This window comes from Macrotis lagotis, chromosome 2 (assembly GCF_037893015.1).
Source record: "Macrotis lagotis isolate mMagLag1 chromosome 2, bilby.v1.9.chrom.fasta, whole genome shotgun sequence".
Taxonomy (NCBI): domain Eukaryota; kingdom Metazoa; phylum Chordata; class Mammalia; order Peramelemorphia; family Peramelidae; genus Macrotis; species Macrotis lagotis.
Window position 1 is genome coordinate 57,993,669 of NC_133659.1, and position 26,271 is coordinate 58,019,939.

The 26,271-nt window shown below is 38.3% G+C and overlaps 1 protein-coding gene and 1 pseudogene across 1 annotated transcript in view; one reads left to right on the forward strand and one right to left on the reverse strand.

Annotated features, from left to right (window-relative positions):
• TMCO1 (transmembrane and coiled-coil domains 1) overlaps positions 1-25,917 on the reverse strand; it is a 51,935-nt gene extending 26,018 nt beyond the window's left edge. Inside the window, exons 1-3 of the mRNA XM_074221881.1 lie at positions 25,682-25,917; positions 21,890-21,967; positions 1,073-1,132 (exon numbers count right to left, since the gene is read on the reverse strand). Coding sequence (XP_074077982.1) covers positions 1,073-1,132; positions 21,890-21,967; positions 25,682-25,751 — 208 coding nt within the window. The 5' untranslated portion in view covers positions 25,752-25,917. The remainder of the gene's footprint in view (positions 1-1,072; positions 1,133-21,889; positions 21,968-25,681) is intronic.
• On the forward strand, positions 8,414-8,798 carry LOC141511016 (10 kDa heat shock protein, mitochondrial pseudogene; annotated as a pseudogene).
• Positions 25,918-26,271: the final 354 nt, after the last annotated feature.

A 26,271-nucleotide genomic window follows, 5' to 3' on the forward strand; every position in this document is an offset into this window, starting at 1 on the left:
AATCTAAATTAGTTAGAATCAAGTCACCAAAAAGTAAAAAATCAACATCTAGTAACCAAACCTTTCAGAACTTAACAAGGCTGGTCATAGAAAACAGACATTCAATTTATCTCAGGTCACATGTGAAATGATTCACTAGGTCCTACTAGAACCTGCATTCACAACTGAATGCCATCAAATCCAACCTGAATGGTTGCTATATAGTGTACGCAGTACAAATTACATGACTTGACTCATGGGAGGCAATAAAAATAAAATAGACAAGACAGAAAAGTAGCTAGGGGGTTCAAATCCTGGCTGAGTAGGTTTTAAAGTTTCTCATAACCAGAGCCTTCTTTCACTTGGCCTGGGGGCTTCAAAGTTATCACATCTTATCTACTGTCCTTTGAAATACTGATTAACTGATAAACTATTCTTTATAGTTTGTTTAAACTGTCCAAGACCTTAAATCTCTGGTCTCTAAAACATATGTCCTTAATGGACCCATTAAGAATCACTCACTTAAAAAAAAAAGAATCACTCAGTTTTCAGTTTTATCAATTTTATCTCTTAAGTTTTCCACCCTAGGCAATGAGTGATCTACACTATTAGCAATATTCAAGCATAGTTAGCCTCCCTGGAAACCAGGGAGCCCCACTCCCAAGGATTATCCTTCGGGCATCTCAAAACTAAACTAGATCATCAGGAAAAGCCTGGGGACTTTGTTCTGACTAATACAATACAAACATCTAGCTAAGGCTGAATCAGAGAAGCGGTAGCAATGAGTGAAATACCACTTGCTGGGGAAGGTGAAACCTCGGGGGAAAGCATTCACTTCTGGTCCAATCCCAGAGAGCACAGATTAGCATTTCAACAAAACCAAATGAGAATTGACTACAAATAACAATCTCAAAAATAAATAAAATATACTTGGAGCAATCCTACAAAGAATCCTCAACTGTATAAAAAACCAAAACTAACATCTTCTCTTCATCAAGATTTTAAATTTCAAAGGTAAGAATAAGAAAGGGACAACTCTGTTCATATATCTTCCTTTCATTTTCATCTGTGTACAAATAAGGTCTAATCTTACCTATTTTCTTCTTTTGCTGGCGGCCAGCTGATTCTGTTATTGTTTCTTTCTTCTTTTCCACTGTAATCAACAAAGCAAGAATGGTTAAGAAAGAAAAACAAAAGATAGCTTATGATATCATGGAAACTATCAATTATTCTAAATGATGACAATGAAAGAAATGGATAATTAGCAGCAATGTCCAGATCATCATTTAATGACTTAAGCTATGTTCATGGGGAAGTCAGTTTTCTTGCTACCAGATATTAATAATTTTCTAAGAATGAAAACAATTCCATAAACAAAAATGCTAGAAGCATATTAATATTTTCACAGAAGTGACTATTATAATTACAACTCAAGTTTTGTGAGTTTTCAGATTATTAACTGTCTAAGCCAATAAGAGGAATTATTATCTACTGTGAAGAACAAGAAATTTGGAGTCAGGCCAGAGTTCTAATTAGAGTTCTTTCTACCTTCTACTTGCTATACCAAATAACACAGATCTTACTGAAACAGATTTGACCCTCACTTTCCACTGCTATTTTCAAAACTGTCAGTGGCTCTGAACTGTCTACAGAAGATACAAATTCCTTGTCATTCAAGGTCCTCCACAATAGGACTCAAACCTAAAATTCTAGCCTACTCCCTTTTCAGAGACAGTATGTTCTCTGTCCAGCTGGCCTACTAGCCAATCCTCAATCTGGTTCTAATTTCTCTAATCCCTATACATTTGCACACATGTCTAACTAAAAGCTCTGTTAGGCACCTTAAATTTAATATATCTTAAATTAGAACTTATTATCTTTTCTTCCAAACCTTTTTATCATTATTGTTCCAGTTACTCAGATTTATAACTCTGAAGTCATCTTTAAATCATCCTTTTCCCCTTATATACAATCATTTTCTACATCTAGTCAACTTTCCATCCCTTCTTTCCATTCACAAGTCATCACCCTAGTGAAATACTCTTTCCCTTACCCTGCAATAACTTCCTAACTTATCTCCCTATCTCTAAGCTCTCTTCTTTCCAATTCAGTCTAGCTGTCAAACTGATATTCAAGCAAAGATTTTGGTTCCAAGATGAAATACAACCTCCTCTGTCTTTTAAAAACTGTTTACTTGGGGGCAGCTAGGTGGCACAGTAGATAGAGCACTGGCCCTGGAGTCAGGAGTACCTGAGTTCAAATTCAACCTCAGACACTTAATAATTACCTAGCTGTGTGGCCTTGGGCAAGCCACTTAACTCCATTTGCCTTGCAAAAAAAACCCAACTCTTCACTATCTGGCTCCAAGCTCCCTTTCCAGACTGATTGCATTATCACTTTTTACTAAGCATCCCCAGAGTAAACCTCTAGTAAAAGTAGTATTCCAAAGAAAATCTTAAATTATTAAGAGTTTTAGATGGGAATTTCAGGGTTAAAGTAAAGACAGCAGAGTAAAGAAAGGGCTCAGCTGAGCCCTTCCAACATTCCCTCTTTCAAAATATTTAAAATAACACCTCAAATAGAATCCTGGAGTAGTAGAATCAACAAAAGATCAGTGACAAACACTTCCAGCCTAGTACAACATCAACATATAGTGCTTGGAAAGCGAGTTATATGACAGGAGTGTAGGCTGGCCGGAATCAAACACTAATTATGGTGTTAACAGAAGTAGCAAGAGCCGCTTCAGAAGCTCCAAAGCCAGAGACAGATAGGGGACCGGGCAACTCATCAAAAAGGGACTATAGGGGAACCTATGCTAGCACTGAACAAAGAACCAGAAATTGTTTGGCAACTGCAGTGTTTATACCAATGCATATACCAGTTCTAGGTCATTAATTCAAGATTAGGGAGGAGGGAATTGAAGGTCTGAGGAGCAGTATTATTTACTTTCTCAAAGGATCAGGAACCATGAGAAGCAGTATTGATTTCAGTCTCAAGGGATCACCACCCTTCCTGGATAAGGAGCAGACAGCATGGACCACACCTCTTCCCAGATCAAAGCATCTTAGAGGCAATGCAAAACCTTCAAACCCTTAGAAACAGTTCTGAAAAGAGCAGTGCAAAAAAGTATGAAGCTTGAATCAATGTCCTTCCACCTACCATACTGGCAACAGGGCCCAACATTAACGCAAAGTACCAAATTAAAAAATAAGATAGAAAAATGAGCAAACAATAACAAAAAAAATTCACTATTAAAAAATACTATGACATAGTAAATCAAGATACAAATTCAGAAAAAAACAATGAAATCAAAACAGCTATTAGGAAAAACCTCAAAAAAAGAAGCAAAGTTAACACACATTCAACAAGAATTCCTGAAAGAACTAAGAATAAATATCAAAATCAAACAAGGAAAAATTAGATAAAGAAATGAAAGCAAAGAAAGGAAAATTATGAAAAGACAATTAACAAAATAGTAAGAGGCACAAAAATATTTGAAAAAAAATGACATCTTATAAAACAACTGGCTAGGGGTGGCTAGGTGGCACTGTAGATAGAGCACTGGTCCTGGAGTCAGGAGGACCTGAGTTCAAATCCAGTCTCAGACACTTAATAATTACCTAGCGTGTGGCCTTAGGCAAGCAACTTAACCCACTTGCCTTGCAAAAAAAAAAACACCAAACTTAAATAAAACAATTGGCTAAATAGAAAAAGAGGTACTAAAGCTTGGTAAAGAAAATAATTCCTGGGGGGGGGGGGGGGGGCGGAGCTAAGATGGCAGGCAACAGATCTTGTCTTAAGCACTCTCTCATAAAACTATATATAAACTAAGGACTCTAAATTTTCAAGAGACAGAACCCACAGAGGGACCCAATGAGGCAGTTCTCCTACTCAAGGTAAACTGGAAAAGAGCAGAAAGGCTCTGCTCCCCGGGGTCAGAGGGGCTGCCCACCAGAGGGGCTGCCCACCAGAGCAAAAGAACTTCAGCCTCCTGGAGGCAGCCCCAGGGCGCTGGGAGCTCCAGCTCCCAGCAGCGGGGGAGTTTCCTGAGCTACACCCGGGCACAAATTGGGGGAACATTGGAGGGGACCTCTGCCAGAGCGAGCACATGAAGCCCAGCACTCAGGCCACACAGGCAGCAACAGCCCAGATCCAGGAAACAGAAGCAGTTGGAGCAGGTGAGCAGGAGCCCCCAGGGCATGAGCCCACTGAACCTAGGGAGGCCAAGCTCTGCCCCTGGAACAGGACTCTGGGGCTCTGACCACATTCAGATCCTGATCGCAGTCTAGGCCCCCCCATAGAACAGCAGGGCCCCCTCCACCTCAGCCCCGTGGCAGAGTGGGGCATTTATGGTTATTCACATACCAGGAGGGAGGACAGAGCCTCACACACTGAAATCCTTGTGGGAGTGTCCCAAAAGCTCATGGAGCACCCCCAAAACAGGCTTAGGCTGGGAAAATGAGCAAGCAGAGAAACAAGAGGAACACCATTAAGAAATATTTTGCCTGTGAGCCCAAGAAGGATCAAAACACTCAGTCTGAAGATGAGGAAGCACAAGCTCCTGCATCTAAAGACTCCAAGAAAAATAGAAATTGGGCTCAGGCTATGACAGAGCTCAAAAAGACTTTGAAAATCAAATGAGGGAGATAGAAGAAAAACTGGGAAAAGAAATGAGAGAGATGCAGGAAAAATATGAAAATGAAATCAGCAGCTTAGTCAAGGAAATCCAAAAAAATGCTGAAGAAAATAGCATGCTAAAAACCAACTTAGGTCAAATGGATAAAACAATTCAAAAAGTTACTGAGAAGAATGCTTTAAAAAGCAGAATAGGCCAGATGGAAAAAGAGATAAGAAAGCTCTATAAGGAAAACAAATCCTTCAGACAAAGAATAGAACTCAGCGAGACTGATGAATTTACGAGAAATCAGGAATCAATACTTCAAAACCAAAAGAATGAAAAATTAGAAGAAAATGTGAAACATCTCATTGAAAAAACTGATATGGAAAACAGATTTAGGAAAGATAATCTAAAAATCATTGGAATACCTGAAAATCATGATCAGGAAAAGAGCCTTGACATCATTTTCAAAGAATTACTACAGGAAAATTGCCCTGACATCCTAGAAGCAGAGGCCAAAATAGAAATGGAGAGAATCCACTGATCCCCCTGAGAAAGAGATCCCAAAAAACCAATCCCTAGGAATATTATAGCCAAGTTCTAGAACTCCCAAATCAAAGAGAAAATATTACAAGCAGCCAGAAGGACGCAATTCAAATATTGCGGAGCTGCAGTCAGGATCACACAGGACTTAGCAGCAACTACATTAAAAGCTCGTAGGGCTCGGAATATAATATTCCAGAAAGCAAAAGAGCTTGGAATGCAACCAAGAATCAACTACTCAGCAAGGCTAAATGTCCTCTTCCAGGGAAAAAGATGGACTTTCAATGAACCAGGGTAATTTCAAATGTTCCTGTTGGAATGGCCAGAGCTGAACAGAAGGTTTGATCTTCAAATACAGGATTCAGGTGAAGCATAGAGATGGGAGGAGAAGGGGAAAATATGAGGGACTTAATGATGATGAACTGCATGTATTCCTGTATAGAAAAATGACACTGATAATACTCATATGAACCTTCTCAATTAACAGAGCAGGTAGAAGGAGCTTTTACAGATGAAGCACAGAAGAAAACTGAATTTGAAGATATATTGTGGTGTAAAAAGAGAGCCAATAGAAAAAAGGGAAATGTAATGGGAGAAAGAAAAAGGAGAGGGGGAATAGGCCAAGATATTTCATAGAATAAGATTTTTCTTTATTGCAATGATATGGAAAGGGGGAAGGCAAGGGGGAATGAGGTAACCTTTGCTCTCATCAGAGGTGGCTAGGAGAGGAAACAACATATATACTCAATGGGGTATAGTTATCTGAAGTAAGAAGGGGGGGGGGACAGGGGGAAGGGGTGGGGATGTGAGTGATAGAGGAGAGGATGGACCATGGGGGAAGAGTGGTCAAATATAACGCATTTTTCTTTTTTACATCTTGCAAGGGGCTGGGATTGGATGGCCTATCCAGGACCATAGGGCCAGGTGGATGCTGGGCCTAAGGGGTAGTAAGGGGGCTCAGGGCCTCTTGGCCCCAGGGCCAGAGATCTGTCTGCTGAGCCACTCAGCTACCCTACAGTAGAGTCAGAGTGAAAGGAGAGAGAAAATATAGTATGTGGTAGTGAAGAAATACAAAAGGAGGGAGTTGCCATCAGCAATGGCAACAGTGGAAAAATAATGGAAGTAACTTTTGCGATGGACTTATCATAAAGAATGTGATCCACCTGCGACAGAGTTGGTGGTGTTGGAACACAGACTGAAGCACATTTTTTTTATTATTATTATTATTATTATTATTATTATTATTATTATTATTTTTGGGGCGGGGTACAGGGCAAATGGGGCTGGGTGGCCTGCCTGGGGCCAGGGTGATTGATGGGTGTCTGAGGCTGGATTTGGACCCCGATGCTCCGGGCTCAAGGGCCAGTGCTCTGTCTGCTACCCAACCGCCCCTACTATTATTACTATTTTATTTTATCTTGGATCTTTTTTTGTTGTTGTTGTTGTTGTTTTTGCAGGGCAGTGGAGTTGGGGTGGCTTGCATGTCATGCAGCTGGGTGATTGTTGGGTGTACAGGGCCGGATATGGGCTCGGGTGCTCCTGGCTCCAGGGCTGGTGCTCCGTCCACTGCATCACCTGGCCATACCTACAATTATTACTATTATTTTTTATTTTCATTTTAATTTTTTTCCTCTACCCTTTACTTTTTCGCTCAAGTGAGTCTATATTTTATTGGGAGAGGGGGTATTTTGTTTACTCTTAAACAAGAATATTGTATTAATGTATATAAAAACATTATTTGTACAAAATGAGAATAAATATTAAATTAAAAAAGAAAATAATTCCTTAAAAATTATCTTTGGTCAAGTAGAAGTAGCAACTCCACAAGATATGAAGAAATAAAATCAAAAGAATGAAAAAGTATAAGAAAATGTGAAAAAAATATAAGAAAATGTGAAATATCTCATAGAAAAATAACAGACATGGAGAGTTGTTGTTGTTGTTGTTATTATTATTATTATTAGAGGGGCAGCTAGGTGGCACAGTGGATATACAGCACCAGCCCTGGAGTTAGGAAAAGCTGAGTTTAAATCCAGCCTCAGACACTTGATCTTTATAATAGCTATTTGACTCTGGGTAAGTCACTAAATCCTATTATTGAATAACCTAAAACCCAAGATCAAAGAAAGAACCTATATATCAAGGAAAACTGCCCAGATATCCTAAAACTGGAGGATAAAATAAAAATTTAAACAATTTATTGATCACCACTTGAAAGAGATTTCAAAATGAAGTCCAAGAAATATTATAATCAAATTCCAAAACTCCCAAGTCAAAGAAAAAATACTTCAAGTAGACAGATACCATTCAAATACTACGGAGTCACAGTCAGGATTTAGCAGTGAACACATTAAAGGAGCAGAGCAGAAGGCTTGGATTATGATATTCCAAAAAGAGCTGGGATTACAATCAAGAATAACATATCCAGCAAATTGAAAAAAATATTCATGGGGAAAATAGACATTTAATGAAACAGGATTTTCAAACATTCCTGATGAAAAGAACAAGGCTGAATAGAAAATTACTTCCAGACACTGATGAAGTTTTGTCCTTTGTTCTGAAAGAAGATCATGACATCAGGAAGGTGATGTCATGACAAGCACATAATTTGGATTTGAGTGATGGGGTGCTGTGCTAAGTCACTAAGCTCACTTTCTCCTCCAGAGTCATCTGGGTTCAGTGGCCAGATCTGAATCAGGATGACTGGAGATGGCCCTAAATATAAGGCAAGGTTAATTAAGTTGCCCAGGGTCATATGATTAATAAGTATTCAATCTCTGAGGCTAGATGCAAACTACTGTCCTCTTGACTCCAGGACCAGTGTTCTATTCACAGCATCACTTAGTTGCTATCTGTCACAAAACTCAAAAGCACCACAAAAAGGTAAACATGAGAGAAAAATCATAAGGGGATCAATAAGGTTATTGTTTACCTCTCTGTGTGAAGATCACTATTATCATTATTACAGTTGTTAAAAAGGATTCTAAATATAAAGAGGAAGGCAGGAATTGATTGTATTGGGATAATGTTAAAAATGGATAAAGAAGGGGGAATCTCATAGGAAAAGGAGGGAGAGAAAGAATGGGGAAAATTAACTCACATAACAGAGGTATACAAGGAAAGCTTTTACAATGTAGAGGGAACCTCACAACTAAAATGGTTCAAAGAGGGAAAAACACAGATAAAGACACTGAATTGCTATTAGAAATCTAGTTCATACGACGGAGCGAATGGACGGAGCCGGAGAGCGAGCTGTGGGCCGCGGCAGGAGTCATGGCAGGGCAGGCTTTTAGCAAGCTTCTTCCCCTCCTTGACTGAGTTTTGGTGGAAAGGAGTGCTGCTGAGACTGTTACCAAGGGAGGTATCATGCTTCAAGAAGTCTCAAGGAAAAGTATTACAAGCCACAGTAGTGGCTGTTGGATCAGGATCCAAAGGAAAAAGTGGAGAGATTCAGCCAGTTAGTGTGAAAGTTGGAGACAAAGTTCTTCCAGAATATGGTAGCACCAAAATAGTTATAGAGGAAGAGGACAAGGCCTATTTCTTATTTAGAGATAGTGACATTCTGGGGAAATATGTGGACTGAAATCACTAATGAAGTGGCATCTGAAAGTTGCCCATTCCACTGAAGTTCTGAAATCTTTGTTTCATCATGTAAATAATTTCCAGGTCTCTTATTTTATAATAAATGGATATCTTGTGTCTCTAAAATCCAATTTCTCTGCATCAATATGAACATTTCCAAATAAAAAAATGTATAAATGGATGGTTAACTATTTCATGTGTTAAAATTTCCTTGAAATGTTATTTTTAATCTCCTACATCTATAAATATTAGGGTTTAAAAGACTGGAGCTTTGCCTTTAACTTTGCTGTAACTGTATCTGATTAATAACAAGAATAAACAGTAACATTCTGTTTAATGTGATTATGGAAACCAAATCTCAAATAGTAACATTTTAACTTTACAAAAAATAGCAAGTTTACATTATTGAGATGGGATAACTTTTGGTGTATTGGGTACAATTACATCAAGCCCTTAGGAGTAATTCTTTAGTTCCAACATACTGAAATTATCACCATAAATGTAGGAGGGGCAGCTAAGTGATAAGGTGGATAAAACACTGGGATTGGAGTCAAAATCTTTGCTCAGATACTAGCTCTGTGACCCTTGGTAAGTAATTTAAGCTCAACCTCAGTCTCTTCATCTAAAATGTGGATAATAAACCTACTTCATAGAACATATAAAGTGCTTTGCAAACCTTCAAGCACCATATAAATATAGTTGCCTTTATCCTGTAGGCTTAACCACTAATTATGGAATAGTTTGTATGACAGGATAGCAATATTAACCAACAGAAAAATTATTTCTTGGGAAAATGTATTATTGGAGCTAAGATGAGAACTGGCCATATTAAGCACTGCTTTGCTAGCATCTATCTGCACTAGGCTGTGCTTTTAACTTGACAATTGGATTAGCTTACTAGATATCCTACCCTTTTCTTGGAAGTTGACTTTATAAGGTGTTTGCTTTTAGTAGCGGTAAAATAACGTATATGAGAATTACATTTTCTAACTAATGGCAACTGTCTGTGATATTAGACTGGCTAACTAGGATTGGGATGCCATCCTTGACCCTATAACCACACTCTAGTAAAAAAAGATGATAGTTTAGAGAATTTGTTTCCTTAGTGTCAGTAAAAATAATTTATTTGAAATATGCTAATATTTTCATAGTAATATGTCAACTCTTCTTACAAAGGTTCATGTGAATCCTAAAATATGTTTCCAGCTACAAGTTTAAAGGGGCTCATTTTATAACTAATAAAAAGGTAATTCAATTCTAGAACAGTAGAGAACAGGAAAAAATAGTAAAAATTTAAAGGTTATTGGAGTCTAGTTTGAATAAAAATCAGATTTTCACTTATATTTGTATATGCAAGATCTACAGAGTTAAAAGTAAATGAAATTCATCTTATTTAAAAAAAGAAATCTAGTTCATATAACATGGAAGTAGGAAAGGAAGAGGATAAGAGATTAAAGGGAGGGGGATGATGAATGGGAAGGGAGATAAAAGAAGGCAGTGGTAAGAAGCAAAACAGAGGAAGGACAGGATTAAAAGAGAAAAGAATCAACAGAATAAAATAGGATAGTGGAAAACACACAATTGTAAATACTGTGAATGTGAATGTGATGAACTCACTCATAAATCAGAAGTGGACATCAGGATGAATTAGGAAGCAGAAATCAACATGTCATTTAAAAGTAACTTGAAACAGAGAAAGAGAGACAAAACAATGGCTAGAATAGAATCTAATATGCTTCCACTGAAGTTAAGAAAGGCACAAGTAGCAATCAGGATCTCAGACAAAGCAAAAAAAAGCAAAAATAGACCTAATTAAAAGAAACAGGCAGGGAAACTACATTTTGCAAAAAAGGAACTAGAGACAATGAAGTAACATAAATATTAAACATGTATGTGCCAAATGGCATAATATACAAAATTTTAAAGGAAACAAATAAATTTTAGGAGGAAATATATTATAAAACTGGTGGCAGACCTCAACTTTTCCCTCTCAGAGCTAGAAAAATCTAAACCATGAAATAAAAAAGAAAGTCAAAGGAATGACCAGAATCTTCATGCTAAATGTAGAAAAGCAGAAATATTAAATACATCCTTTTCCTGGTCATGATGCAATTTAAAAAAATTAAATTAATATAAATTAAAATAAAATTAAAAAATTTTATAGCTATAAAGGGTCATAGAAACATAAGTCGAAAATTAATTATAAACTAAACAATCTAATCCTAATGAGTGGGTCAAAGAACAAATCATAGAAACAATAATTTTATAAAAGAGAATGGTAACAATGAAACAAGATTCCAAAATTTGTGGTGTACATCAATGCAGTACTTAAGGAAAAATTCATATCCCTTAAATGTGTTTATCAATGAAAGAAAGGATCAATGGGCATGCAACAACAACAACAAAAAACAAAATAGAAAAAGTATAGATTTATTAATTCCCAAATAAGTCCCTTCAAATCAGAGATTAATAAAATTGTAAGAAAACCAGTGAACTAACAAAACTAAAAGATGTTTTTATGAAAAAATAATAATAAACTACTGTTAATTTGATTGAAGAAAACCAAATTACTAGTAAATGAACCATCAATGCAGATGAAATTAAAGTTTTTATTAGGCATTATATTGCCCATCATATTCCAATAAAATTTACTTTAAGGAAAAAGGAATGAATTTTTACAAAAATGTAAACCATCCAAATTAACAGAAGAAAACATAAAACTTAATAACTCTTGATATTTCTGGAAAAATGTTGAACAAGTTATCAAGAAATTCCCTAAGAAAAAAAAAATCCCCAGGACCAAATGGATTTATAAGTGATTTCTATCAATACTATGTAAACTATTTGAAAAAATATGTAAAGAAGTCCTATTGATACCTAAACCAGGTAGAACAAAAACCCTGAAAGAAAACTACAGGCTAGTTTCTTTGATACTGATGTAAATATTTTAAATAAAATACTAATAGCAAAATTACAGTAATATATCACTACGATCATATGCTCTGAGCAAAATAAGTTCCAAATGGATAAATGATTTAGTCAGAAAGGATGATCATAAGTAATTCTGGGAAGAAGGGGAAAATGTATTTGTCAAATTAATGACTAAAAGATTTTATGATCAAACAAGAGATAGAAAGGATTATGGGAAGTAAAAGAAAATTCTGATTACATGAATTAAAATCTTTTGTACAAACAAAATGAATGCAGTCAAAATTAGAAGGAAAATGGAAAACTGGGGGAAAATTTACAGCAAGTTTCTCTGATAAAAATATTATTTACCAATTATATAGGACACTGAGCCAAATTTTTATAAACTTAAATTTTTAAAATAGCCACCCCCAATTTATAAATGATTAAAAGATGTGAAAAGGCAGTTTGGGCGGAGCCAAGATGGTGACAAGAAGGGATAGAGTTTTAGCACTCGGAAACTAAGGACTCTAACTAAACTTTTGAGAGACAGAATCCACAAAAGGACCCAGTGAGGCAGTTCTCCTACTCAAGGTAACCTGGAAAAGAGCACAAAGGCTCTGCTCCCAGGGTCGGAGGGGCGGCCTGCCAGAGGGGTGGCCCACCAGAGCAAAAGAACTTCAGCCTCCCGGAGGCAACCCCAGGGCACTGGGAGCCTTAGCTCACAGCAGCAGGGGAGTCTCCTGAGCTGCACCCCAGGGAGCACCGGGCACAAAGTGGGGGAACAGCGGGGGCCCTCTGCCAGAGTGAGCATGTGGAGCCCAGTCATTCACAGACCAGGAGGGAGGACAGAACCACACACACTGAGACCCTTGTGGGAGTGCCCCAAAAGCACAGGAAGCACCCCAAAACCAGGCCCAGGCTGGGAAAATGAGCAAGCAGAGAAACAAGAGGAAGACCACTGAGAAATATTTTGCATATGAGCCCAAGAAGGATCAAAATACTCAGTCTGAAGATGAGGAAGCACAAGCTCCTGCATCTAAAGACTCCAAGAAAAACAGAAATTGGGCTCAGGCTATGACAGAGCTCAAAAAAGACTTTGAAAATCAAATGAGGGAGTTGGAAGAAAAACTGGGAAAAGAAAGGAGAGAGATGCAGGAAAAACATGAAAATGAAGTCAACAGCTTAGTCAAGGAAATCAAAAAAAATGCTGAAGAAAATAGCATGCTAAAAACCAGCTTAGGTCAAATGGATAAAATAGTTCAAAAAAGTTATTGAGGAGAAGAATGCTTTAAAAAGCAAAACTGGCCAGATGGAAAAGAGATAAGAAAACTCTCTGAGGAGAACAAATCCTTCAGACAAAGAATAGAATTCAGGGAGATTGATGAATTTACCAGAAATCAGGAATCAATACTTCAAAAGCAAAAAAATGAAAAATTAGAAGAAAATGTGAAATATCTCATTGAAAAAAACAATTGATATGGAAAACAGACTTAGGAAAGATAATTTAAAAATTATTGGAATACCTGAAAGTCATGATCAGGAAAAGAGCCTTGACATCATTTTCAAAGAATTACTACAGGAAAATTGCCCTGATATTCTAGAAGCAGAGGGCAAAATAGAAATTGAGAGAATCCACCGATCCCCCCCAAGAAAGAGATCCCAAAAAACCAACCCCTAGGAATATTATAGCCAAGTTCCTGAACTCCCAAGTCAAAGAGAAAATATTACAAGCAGCCAGAAGGACACAGTTCAAATATCTTGGAGCTGCAGTCAGGATCACACAGGACTTAACAGCAACTATATTAAAAGCTCGTAGGGCTTGGAATATAATATACCAGAAGGCAAAAGAGCTTAGAATGCAACCAAGAATGATCTACCCAGCAAGGCTAAATGTCCTCTTCCAGGGAAAAAGATGGACTTTCAATGAACCAGGATAATTTCAAATGTTCTGTTGGAATGGCCAGAGCTGAACAGAAGGTTTGATGTTCTGATACAGGACTCAGGTGAAGCACAGAGATTGGAGGAGAGGGGGAAAATATGAGGGACTTAATAATGAAATGCATGTATTCCTGCATAGAAAAATGACACTGATAATACTCATATGAACCTTCTCAGTTAATAGAGCAGGTAGACAGAGCTTTTATAGTTGAAGGACAGGAGAAAGCTGATTTTGAAGATAAAATATGGAGTAAAAATGGAGTCAATAGAAAAAAAGGAAATGTAATGGGAGAAAGAAAAAGGAGAGGGGTAATAGGCCAAGATATTTCATATAAGATTTTTCTTCATTACAATAAGCTACTGCAATGATATGGAAGGGGGGAAGGCAAGGAGGAATGAGGGAATCTTCACCCTCATCAGAGGTGGCTAGGAGAGGAAACAGCATATATACTCAATGGGGTATAGGTATCTGGAGTAAGAAGTGGGGGGGGACAGGGGGAAGGGGGGGATGATGTGAGGGATGGAGGAGAGGATGGACCACGGGGGGAGAGTGGTCAGATATAACATTTTCTTTTTTACGTCTTGGAAGGGGCTGGGATTGGATGGCCTATTCAGGACCATGGGGCCAGGTGGATGCTGGGCCTATGGGGTGGTAGGGGGGCTCGGGGCCTCTTGGCCCCAGGGCCAGGGATCTGTCTGCTGCGCCACTCAGCTACCCTATAGCAGAGTCAGAGTGAAAGGAGAGAGAAAATATAGTACGTGGTAGTGAAGAAATACAAAAGGAGGGAGTTGCAATCAGCAATGGCAACAGTGGAAAAATAATGGAAGTAACTTTTGCGATGGACTTATCATAAAGAATGTGATCTACCCGCAACAGTGTTGGAACACAGACTGAAGCACATTTTGTATAATTTTTGGGGGGGAGGGTGCAGGGCAAATGGGGCTGGGTGGCCTGCCTGGGGCCAGGGTGACTGTTGGGTGTCTGAGGCCAGATTTGGACCCGGGTGCTCTGGGCTCAAGGGCCAGTGCTCTGTCTACCACCCAGCCACCCCTACTATTATTACTATTTTACTTTATTTTGCTTTTTTTTTTTTTTGGTTCTTTTTGGTTTTTGCAGGGCAGTGGGGATCGGGTGGCCTGCATGTCACATGGCTGGGTGATTGTTGGGTCTACGGGGTTGGATGTGGGCTCGGGTGCTCGTGGCTCCAGGGCTGGTGTTCGTCCATTGTGCCACCGGGCCATACCTATAATTATTACTATTATTTTTTTATTTTTAATTTTTTTCTCTCCCCTTTATTGCTCAAGCAAGTCTATATTCATGACGGGGAGGGGGTATTTTGTTTACTCTTAAACAAGAATATTTTATTAATGTAAAAAAACATTTGTACAAAATGAGAATAAAAAATAAATAAAAAAGGTATTTGGCGGGGAAAAAAATCATAGTTATCAATAGTTCCATAAAATGCTCTAAATCACTACTGATTAAAAAATGTGAATTAAAACAACTCTGAGACACAACCTCTCACCCAACATAATAGCTAGCATGACCCAAGAGAAAAATAACAAATGCTAGGGAGACGTGGAAAAGCTGTGATGCTGATTCACAGCTGGTAGAGTTGTGACCTAGGCCAACCAATCTGGAGAACAATTAAGAACCATACTGGAGGCCCTGGAGTCAGGAGTACCTGGGTTCAGATCTGGTCTCAGACACTTAATAATTACCTACCTGTGTGGCCTTGGGCAAGCCACTTAACCCCATTTGCCTTGAAAAAAACCTAAAAAAAAAAAGCACCATACTGAAAGGATTATAAAACTGCATATACCTTTGATCCAGCAATACATTGTTGGTTCCTGTCCTTTGCATTGAAGAAAACCAAATGACATCACTCCATTTGAGACTAATGACAGTGTGACCAACTGTGGCTGATTGGCCCAATATGAGCTCAGAATGCTCTACTATAGACAGATCAGGCACAAATGGTCCACGTGAACACCTGGGGTAGGTACTCCTACCTACATGACATACTTGTATACTTGGAGCTGCTTCAATTCTGCCCTTCTCATAGAACAATCCATTGTTGTCAAGGTCTATATCCCAAAGAGCTCAAAGAAAAGGAAAATAATCTAATATATAAAAATATTTAAAGCAGTTCTTTATCCAATGGCAATAAAATGAAAATCAAAGAGATGCCCTTCAACTGGGAAATCACTAAAGAAATTGTGGTATATGACTGTGATGGGATTCTATCGTGCTATAAGAAATGACAGGCAGGATGATTTCATGGGCAGAAACAGGAGAATATAGCAGCAAAACTGTAAGAATGATCAGCAGTGAAAGACTTGGTTTCTCTGTTCAAGATGTAAACTGCTATCTACTTCCCAAGAGAGAATGTAGAGTGAAGTATACTTTTTTTCACTTTTAGTTTTAATGTTTTTTTTCCTCATGTTTTCTTTTGCAATGTGGCTAATATGGAAATAGGTTTTGCAAGAATTCACAGGTAAAACTGATTATCAATTATTTGCTTTCTCAAAGAAGGGAGAGGGGTGAGAGGAAAGAAGAGAATTTGGAACTCAAAAATTTTTTAAAATTCTTTAAAACATTTTTTACTTATAATTGGGAAATATTTAATAAATTAAATAAAAATAATTTTAAAATTGCTTCTCTGGCCAGGGAAAATATGAAGAGAAATTAAGTGAACTCTCATTAAGACATTTCTATAGGGGTGGCTAGGTGGTGCAGTGGATAAAGCACCAGCCCTGGAGTCAGGAGTACCTGGGTTCAAATCCGGTCTCAGGGTCTCAGACACTTAGTACTAATTAGTAGTAATTACCTAGCTGTGTGGCCTTGGGCAAGCCACTTAACCCCATTTGCCTTGCAAAAACTAAAAAAAAAAAAAAAAAAAAAAAAAAAAGACATTTCTATAGCAGTAATATTACTAAATATAAACATAATTAAAACTTTCAAAGTTTTGTTCTTCATAATGATTACTTTCAAGAGAAAAATCAAGAATACAATCACCCAGAATTTATCTTGCCTGACTAAAACAAAAGTAAAAATGAAGATTGAGGAAGGATTAAAAAGTAATTATGCCATAAACAGAAACCTTATCTTTTGGTAGACCGGGATCCTGAGATTAGGGCAAATCTTATTTTCAGGGATCAAATTCCAGTGTCTTTCAAACTCAGAGCTCATGCTACACATTCAATATATACTAGAACCCAAACCCTAAAGGCAGCATCCAGGATAAGCCTACTGATGGAAAGGATACAATGGAAACATGTTTACCAGAACCACACTTTCATTCTCATAAGCCACAAAATGGTTCCTGGAATCTTAAGATTCAAGAGAAAAACTAGTCTAACAACATTATCTTGGCTCATTGTAAGGAACTGTGTAGTTCCTCCTGAACTGTAAAAAGTACTAGCCACAGTCAAACTACCACACAATTTGTTTTATAATGCTGGACAGAGGGTATGCCAAGAAGTCAAGAGGACATAGAGACAAGTCTCAAACTCTGAAAGTGTCACAAGAACTTTCTAAAGTTATAAAATATTGATAGGTTGTTATGATATTACCTACTCTGAAGAAATAATCAAGCACAAAGAAATTAATATAAAAGAAATCCTTCAAAAATTGTGGGACCTCATTTGAAATCTTTAAGATAATTCAAAGCAGATTAATTCTTGTTCTTTGAACTTAATATACTATTAGGAAAAAAACCACAGTTGTCTTAGAAGAAGAATGTGGAAGCTCCAAATGTCTCTTGGTTATCCTACCATTCAGTGTGTGCTGATAAACGACAGGAAAAGAAATAGAAGTACTACCCTCATTTCTCAAACTTGTACCTCATATTCTGTGTAAGCTCTCCATGCCTATTATGGGCTTGTTTTTCTGTCTGAATTCAGAATCCTTTATGATAAAAGAGGTTAAAATGAGATAAAAAGATTTGTTGTACTGAGGTACATACCTAAGATAAAAGATATTTATTTACCTTATATTGGTTCACTGTTAGATTTGTCTATTAATTCACATCATCTCCTAAAAGACAAGTGCCTGTTTAATTTTTTTCTCTTTCAACAACACTAGATACAATTATTTTAAAGGACCTAGTTACCCCAGTAAACTGAAAGAGTTTGTGGATACAACCACTCAGATCAGGCAGAAGAGGAGCTGTAGAACCAAAATCTGATCTGGACAAATGAGGTCCTCTTTGCAAAGAAGGGAAGGTGAATTCATCACTTTCTCTGTATTGGGGGCTTACTTCAAATCCCATATGCTATTCATTTTGGTATTCATTATTAAAGAGCTAATCATGAGCTAGGAAAAAAAGAGCTAATATGAGTCAGGGGAAAAAAAGCCATAATTGTGATAGTATGTACAAATTTGATAAAAATTGTGCTCCATAAACATCATGAATATTACTATGCCATAAGAAAGCAAATATGAATTCAGAGAAGTAGATTTAAATAACTAATACAGAATGAAGAAATAAGTAGAATCAAAACTAGAACAGCTGAATACACAATTACAACAATATAAACAGAACAAAAGCCACAAAATTGAATGCTGGGTGATAATGACCAGGTTCGGCTTCAGAGAAAATAATAGCTAAAATTTATATAGCATTTTACCCTATAAAGTAGGTTCAATTATCACCCCCAATTTACAGATGAGGAAACTGAGGCAAACAGCAATTATGTGAGTTTCCCAGTGTCACACAATTATTTAATGTCAGAGGCCAGATTGGAGCTACCTCAGGTCCACAGCTCAATCCAGTTGCCCCAGAACAGCTGATGTCAACACCTCTCCTTCACTATAGCAAGGGGAACAGGAGTGTGAACTATATGTGTAAGAGATGAAGGTATCAGTTGGTGGTCTACTTACCTGTGGCCTCTTTTCTAATTTTAATCTTTATTACAAGAGATGACTTGCCAGAGTGGGCAGGGGAAGGGATGGAAATGAATGTAATGTAAAAAGCAACAGACACTCATCAACCATAAGATTACTGACAACAATAAAAGAGCAAAGTTGGCTCATCTCACTGGTGGACTAGCAATGAGGCATGATCTAACTTGATTTCTGCCGGGTGCTTGCCCAAGTCTTTCCCAATACCTCACAGATAAACTGGAGAGATGCAGGTTAGGTGAGAGTACAATGGACTCTGGACAAGGCGAGCAAGAAGCCCCAAAGAATGATGATAAAGGGACTAAGGTCACTTGGCAGGAAAGCTTCTAGTGAAATACAAGATTATGGTTCTGATCTTGTTCTGCTCAACACTTTAATCAGTGACCCAGTTAAAGGCACAAATGGCACACTTATTGAATTTTTGGATGACACTATGCTGATAGTAATAGCTGATATATTAAATGAAAGTGTAAAGATTCGATGACATAGGGACAAAGTAAAACTTATAGGTTGAAGCAAATCGGATGCAATTTTTAATGAGGAAAAATCCTAAAGCCTTACACTTAAGATCAAAACAATCAACAACCTAAGCAAAGTCCCTGATCAGCATGATATACAACTGGTCATAAGAAGATGACGCTGGACTCTGAATGGACTCCACACTCAACTAGTCAAAAGTATCCTTCCACAGAGGATCAAGATGTATTAATAAGAAAAAGAGCTGCCATATGCTACTTTGGGATGTACAAAGCAATTTAACAATACAATCTCATTTGAGTCTCATATTCAAGGTTTTATCACCATTTTACAGAAGAGAAAATAAAGATAGAGAGGTGAAGTAGTTTGCCATTAAAAAAAAAAAAGTGGTTTAGTCCTTGTCATGAAGAAAAATGTCAGAGGTGAGATAAAACTCTGGCCCTGAGCCGGCCTCTAACCCCTCCAAAACTGTGTCTCTGAATTTTGTTTGGGTAGCTATCACCTCCACCAACACAGATTACAACCCTTTATCACTTGGTGAATAGTTTTCAGAATTACGTGAGCCAAAAATTCATCAGCTGCCTGCCCCTCCTGCCCAAGGTGTCACTTTTGCAAGAAGCTAGAAAGCAAAAAATCTCAGGTAAAGGTCTAGGACTGCACAAGGACTCAATATTGGAGCTGCAAGAAAGGGCTAATAATGGTCTATCTGGGCCAGGGTTTTACATATCAGGCTAAGTGCATGCTCCACATATTGCCTTCTCATCTTCCACCATCTTGGGAATACAACTGCAGAGCTGGTACCACATTCATTTGAAACCATGGTTTCCACCAGACCTCCTGCAATCACCCTTGCTAGTTCCCTAGCATTTGGAAAGGGAAGAACACACCAAAAAGTCTTTATTATAGGACTCTAAAAAGCAGATTTCTTGGCAAATGTTTATACTTCCTGTTACCCTAACCCATGTTTCAGATGTTAAAAGCCTCTTCCCCTTCTACATCTACATCTATACCCATTCCACTCAATTTTAACCTCTTCTCACTCCTTTTCCTACTCTGACCCCCCCCCTCCACTATGGTATCAGGAAACTACACTATTTGCAGACTTCCTTGATGAGTTTCCTGTACACCTAAACTGGCTGCTTCAGACATTTTCCACTGTTTCTTTTTATTCAGACTATTCTATGTTAAGAATTTCTCCTAACCATGTTGAACTGATTTCTCTTATAGCACATTAGCCATGGGATCCCAACTTTTTTTCTTATGACCTAAAAGACAAATGTTATTTAATCTTACCCAGTTTTCACTCCTTCCTTATCACAAATTCAAGGAGCAAGAGTTTTATTTCTTCCTCAAAGTGTCATCAATTCTACCACAGTAATCTGTTTCTCCCAGTTAGTTCAATCATAACAAAAATACAATTTCCCTGAGTTAGTGCCTCTACTTTTTGAAGGATCAAATTATCATTAACTGTCAAATTATCAAATCAAAAAGTTATTAGCTGCTCTGGCAGATGTCCAGATAACTAAAGTTCCCTATCACTATTATATCAAGTTTTTGCCATGCCTAGAATCTTTTTTTTTTTGCAAGGCAAATGAGGTTAAGTGGCTTGCCCAAGGCCACACAGCTAGGTAATATATTAAGTGTCTGAGACCGAATTTGAACCCAGGTACTCCTGACTCCAGGGCCGGTGCTTTTTCCACTGTGCCACCTAGCCACCCATCTTTTTTTTTTAAATTCATTTATTTCTTCTTTCCATCCCAGTGATTTACAATATACTCTAATGACAAATCTACTTCTTTTTCTACTAATCTTCACCCAAATACTCTCCAGCAAGTTCTTCCCTGATGGTATCCATGAAATTCTCATTAAGTTTCTCTCAATATACAATGTTACCCCACTATAAATTCCACTCCCTTTCATCTATATTGTTTCTTCTGAATAAAGGTAATCTCAGCCAGATCCAATACTAGTTTTAAAATAACACTCAAACAGAAAACTCATACCTAGAGTAAGGCAAATGATCCCACAAGAACCTGAACATGTAACCTGCCTCACCTAAAGAACCCAACTATCTTTTCCTACTCAAGCTCACCGAAATTGAAGATTTAACTTTAAAGAAACACCTAATGAAAAAAAAAGAAAAAAGAAAGGTTCATTTTTTTTCTTGATCTTCTTCCACTCCTCTTTCATTACTACCTGCAAAGAAATATCCAAGTGTCCGATGAATTAAATTTAAGGATTGAACAATGAAGTAGTATACAGTGATGGGAAAAGGTTTCAACCTATTACCAAACAGGCAACTCTGCAAATAGAGTGGTATGAAGGATTTCATCAGAAAGATGTCTGGCCTGAAATAGTGGGGGCTGATCAGAGTCTGTAGCTCCACTGGGATCCCTCCCAATGTTAACATCTCTGTACAGGTTTGCTATCTATGATGTACTCTGGCCAAACACATTGAATTTCTTCTCTGAGACAAACACAAACATCTCCTGAGATTCTTCCTGAGACTATAAAGTGACCTAATCTGGATCCTGACCTGAAGGTGGGAAGCTTTACTCTAAGAGTGTTTTTTTTTTTTAGGTTTTTGCAAGGCAAATGGGGTTAAGTGGCTTGCCCAAGGCCACACAGCTAGGTGATTATTAAGTCTCCAAAGCTGGATTTGAACTCAGGTACTCCTGACTCCAGGGCTGGTGCTCTATCCACTGTGTCACTTAGCTACCCCTCTAAGAGTTCTTATGAACATGCCACCTTTCCCCATTTTTTTTTTAAATTCTAATATTAAAAACTTCACATAGTTCCTAATTTGGGGGACTGGTTTCTAGATCTGTCAAAACTTGTTGCAAGATAATTTCTTATCTATATAGTAGATGGTATGATGCCCAGTCAGTTAGTATTTTATACATTTTACCTGAAAACAAGCAAGTAATGATACTCACATTTTTTGCTCTGCTTTTCCACTTCAGCTTTTAATCTCTTATACTTGTCTGTCCTGTAAACCAGCACCCAAGTTATACCTGAAAACATCAGAAATAATACGTTAGACTAATCATCTCTTCAACCAAGGCAACTTAACAGGATGTGTTGGTGGCAAAAGTATCCATTTAGCTCCATTACTACTATAGGAGAAAAAAAGAATGAAATATAAAGAGGAACCAATTTTGAGCTGAGAACTTGTACTTCATAGGATATATATATATATATATATATATATATATATATATATCCTTCCCACTTGGTAAAATTCTCAGTTCTAGAACTCTCCTATGGGGAAAAAAGGGAAACCAATTAAAGAACTTTTTCAGACCATGACAGGCGACTAAACCATGAGTCATGGTGTCTAAACAGTCTGGCTGGAGAATGTTAAGAGGAAAATTCACCAGTTAAGATTAGCAGTCAGATACTAGTTATCAGAGGAAAGAAGTTTCTATTAGACTTTCTAAAGAACACCAAATTCCATTCCCTTCACAAAAACAAAAATTTGTATGGTGCTAAGAGGACCAGAATTGGATCCAGGACCTCAATTCTGGACTCAGGCCCATTTATGTGCTGTGACTCTGGTATAATTTACCCTATTCACTTTCCAAATTTATAGCATTTCTTTTTGTCACTACAAAGAGATGCTATATTTTTGTACATAACCTTTTTTTCTTTTGATTTCGTTTGGGTATAAGCCCAGCAGTGATACAGCTATGTCCAAGGATATTGACTTTAGTAACTTTTGAATTCCAGAATGGTTGTACCCATTCACATAGATCCACCAAGAGTCTATCAATGCATCTGTTTCCTCACAATTCTTGCAACATTAGTCATTTTCACTTTTTTGGCAACTTTGCCACTCTGATGGATGTGAGGCAGAATCTGAGTTGTTTTAATTTACATTTCTCTAATTATTAGTGATTTGGATAATTTTTTTCAGATAAGTTTCTTGGGTTTCTTTAACTGCCTCATGAAATTAGATTATTTATTAAATGGAAAATCTATTATTTGCATCAGTTCTTTTTAGTAACTTGGAAATGAAATCTTTATTAGAGAAACTTGCTTCAATCATTTCTTAAATTTATTTTGAATTTTACAATTTTCCCCTGAATCTTGAATCCCTCTCCCCACCCCCCCCCCACCCCCACAGAAGGAAGTCTGTTAGTCTTTACTTCAATTATTTTTTCCAACTGTTTGGTGCAAAATCTTTTAAATTCTATGTAGCCTTCTATGATCTTATCTTTCTTCTTTGGTAATTAACTTTTCTCCCATCCCAGATGTTAAATAAGTAAATTCTTCCATGCTTCTCTATTTTGTCTATTATGTAACCTTTTATATCTGATTCACATCCATTTTGAGTTTATCTTTGAATAAAATGTGAGAAAAAAAGTTCTAAATCTAATTTTTTTCAGAGTTCTCCAATTTTCTCAGTGGTTTTTGCCATATAGTTGAGTCATTATAACAGCAACTGAGACTTTATGCCTATGGAATAATACTAGAGCAGAGGTATTATATACATGACTCCAAATGTAGCTGGCACCAGATTTGTAACATCATTTGGGAATTTTTTAACAAAACAAATAGTTTAGTGTCCCTCAGTTCTTTTTGAGTTTGACATCACTATGTTAGAATATTAGATACTTTTGCTTCTGTACATTATATAACTTATCTATTGCTTTTGTATGTTATATAACTAATCAATTCAACTGGTTAATCTATTTTTTTGACCAGTAACAAATTGTTTTATAATTTCAACGTCCTAGTAGAGTGATTTTGGTGAAAAAGAATGGAGAATAAGAGGATGCCCATCAATTGAGGAATGCTAGGTAAGTTATATTATATGAACGTGATATAATACTATTGTGCTTTAAGAGAAAGACATTTGGGGAGGCTAGGTGACGCAGTGGATAAAGCACTGGCCCTGGAGTCAGAAGTACCTGGGTTCAAATCCGGTCTCAGACACTAAAATAATTACCTAGCTGTGTGGCCCTGGCAAGCCACTTAACCCAGTTTGCCTTGCAAAAAACCTGAAAAAAAGACATTTAACCTGAGGCAGAATCAGAAGAATAATTTATAATATATCAATATTACAAATATGAAAAATTTCTTCAATTTTTATATTGAAAACTGGGAGGAAATCAGAATATATTTCTATAATAATACTATAAAATCCAACAACTGAACAGTTGTAAACACTATGATCAAACAACTAATCATGATTTCAGAGGATTTGTGAAGAGATAAGCTATTCATTTCAGAGGGATGTATTTAGGGTGCAAAATAATACATAGATATTTTTGTGCAGTCACTGAGGGAATCTGTTTTGCTTACCTATGCATATTTGTTAGAAGACATTTGTTTTAGACAGCTGGGTGGTACTGGGGATAGAGCAGCCTTCCTGGAGTCAGGAGGAACTGAGTTCTAATCCAACCTCTAATCCAACCAATTTAGTATGTCTGTGTGACCTTGGGCAAGTTACTTAAACCCCATTGCCTTGGCAAAAAAAAAAAAGACACTTGTTTTTCTTTTCTTCCCCCCCCCCCCCCCCCCGTAGAGCTGAGTGGGGATGAAGTGAGAATATATATTTCTGTTAATTTTTTTAAAACTATAAAGTGGTCAGGGTGTTTGAAATGTGAGAGGTTGAATGGACTTTCAAATAAAGTTAGTGAATTACCAGTTTTACTTGACCTTTCCACTGTTTCAAGAGACCTTTCAAAGTGAATGTAATCTCCAAATTTAATGTAAAAACAAAACAGATCGACACAACATCAAAAAGAAAAAAAAGCAGTTGACAAATCACTGAATTACAAAAACACCATATTTCTCCTTATTCTCCTTTGCACACCCTAGTTCCATCTAATCTATATTCTTCGAATTTGAAATTTAATCTCCTCATACAATTCCCCCAAATCACTGTTATGAATTATGAATAATCCCCCTAAAAAGTCATTATTATAGGTCATTCCGATGAAATGTCTCAGAGGGAACTGTAAACTCCAGATTAAGGCATATGTATGAATACAACATGCCTCTCAGAATCCTCATCTTCCTTCCTGGATTAAAAAATCTTTGCTGACATGATGATCAACCTTGACTGACGGACTTACTCATTCCTTATGTGCAACAACCAGGGACAATATTGGGCCATCTGCAATGGAGAATACCATCTGCATCCAGGGAAAAGAAGACCTTCAAATTAGGGGGGGAAACTCCGTTATATTATTATGTAACTCTGTTATCTTTTATACTTTATTTTTCTTCCTTAAGGATATGATTTCTCTCTCATCACATTCAACTTAACATCAGTGTACACCATGGAAACAATGTAAAGACTAACAGAAGGCCTTCTGTGGGGGGTGGGAGGAGGGAAGCAAGAATGGGGGGGGAAATTGTAAAATTCAAAATAAAGAAAATCTTTCTAAAAAAAGAAAAAACCTCTTTGCTGTGCTCCCCCCTCCCTCCAACTGTAGGAGTTCTCTCTCGGACACGTTCTCCTGTCTCTGGCCGCCCGTCCCTTCCCACCGGCGTGCGAGCTGTCCTTTAGGGGCCGCATTCCATCCCCGGGAGAACGCGCCCGGCCCACGGCCACGCTGTGCAGGGGGTTGTGCGCGCAGAGTAGAGCTGTGTACACGGACATGCACACACGCGCGCAGGCGCACACGCACACACCCCCGCACGCGGCGTGGGTGAGCGGCAGGAGCCCCCCAGCGCGCTGGAGGGGGCCCCCGCCCCCGCCGCGGTCCCGCCCTCACCCTCGGCCAGCAGCGCCGTGCACACGGAGATGAAAACGATGAGGAGCGTGTCCGCGAACATGGTGCTCATCCTGCGCCGCGGCGCCCGCTCCCCGAGCCCCCCCGGAGGGGGCGTGGAAACACCCGCGGCGGCTCAGGAAGGGGCAGACGAAGCGAGATCCCCAGGTGACGGCGACCACCCGCGCCAGACAGGGACAGACCCACGAGAAACCTCACTTCCGCTTCCGGCTCACGGAGCCGGATGCATGCGGAGAGGCGGAAGCCGAGGAGACCCGCACAGAGGAAAGAGAGGATGGAAGGAGGGCGGGGCAAGAACGGCGGCCAATCAAGAAGCGCTTCGTGCCGCTCCGCGGCCCGCAGAGATCTCGCGGGATCTCAGAGGGCTTCCGCTCCGGGAGGTCAGGTGACTTCCTGTCCCAGGGGCAGGGGCAGGGATTCGCCTCTTTCTGTCACTCGTGACTCCTCCCCTCGCGCGGCTTCTCGAGCTTTTCCCCAGCTTCTTAGAGATCCCATCGTCTCACTTGACAGGTGAGGAAACCGAGGCCCACGGAGGAGAACTGCAGAGGAAGCGAACGGCAGACCGGGTCCGC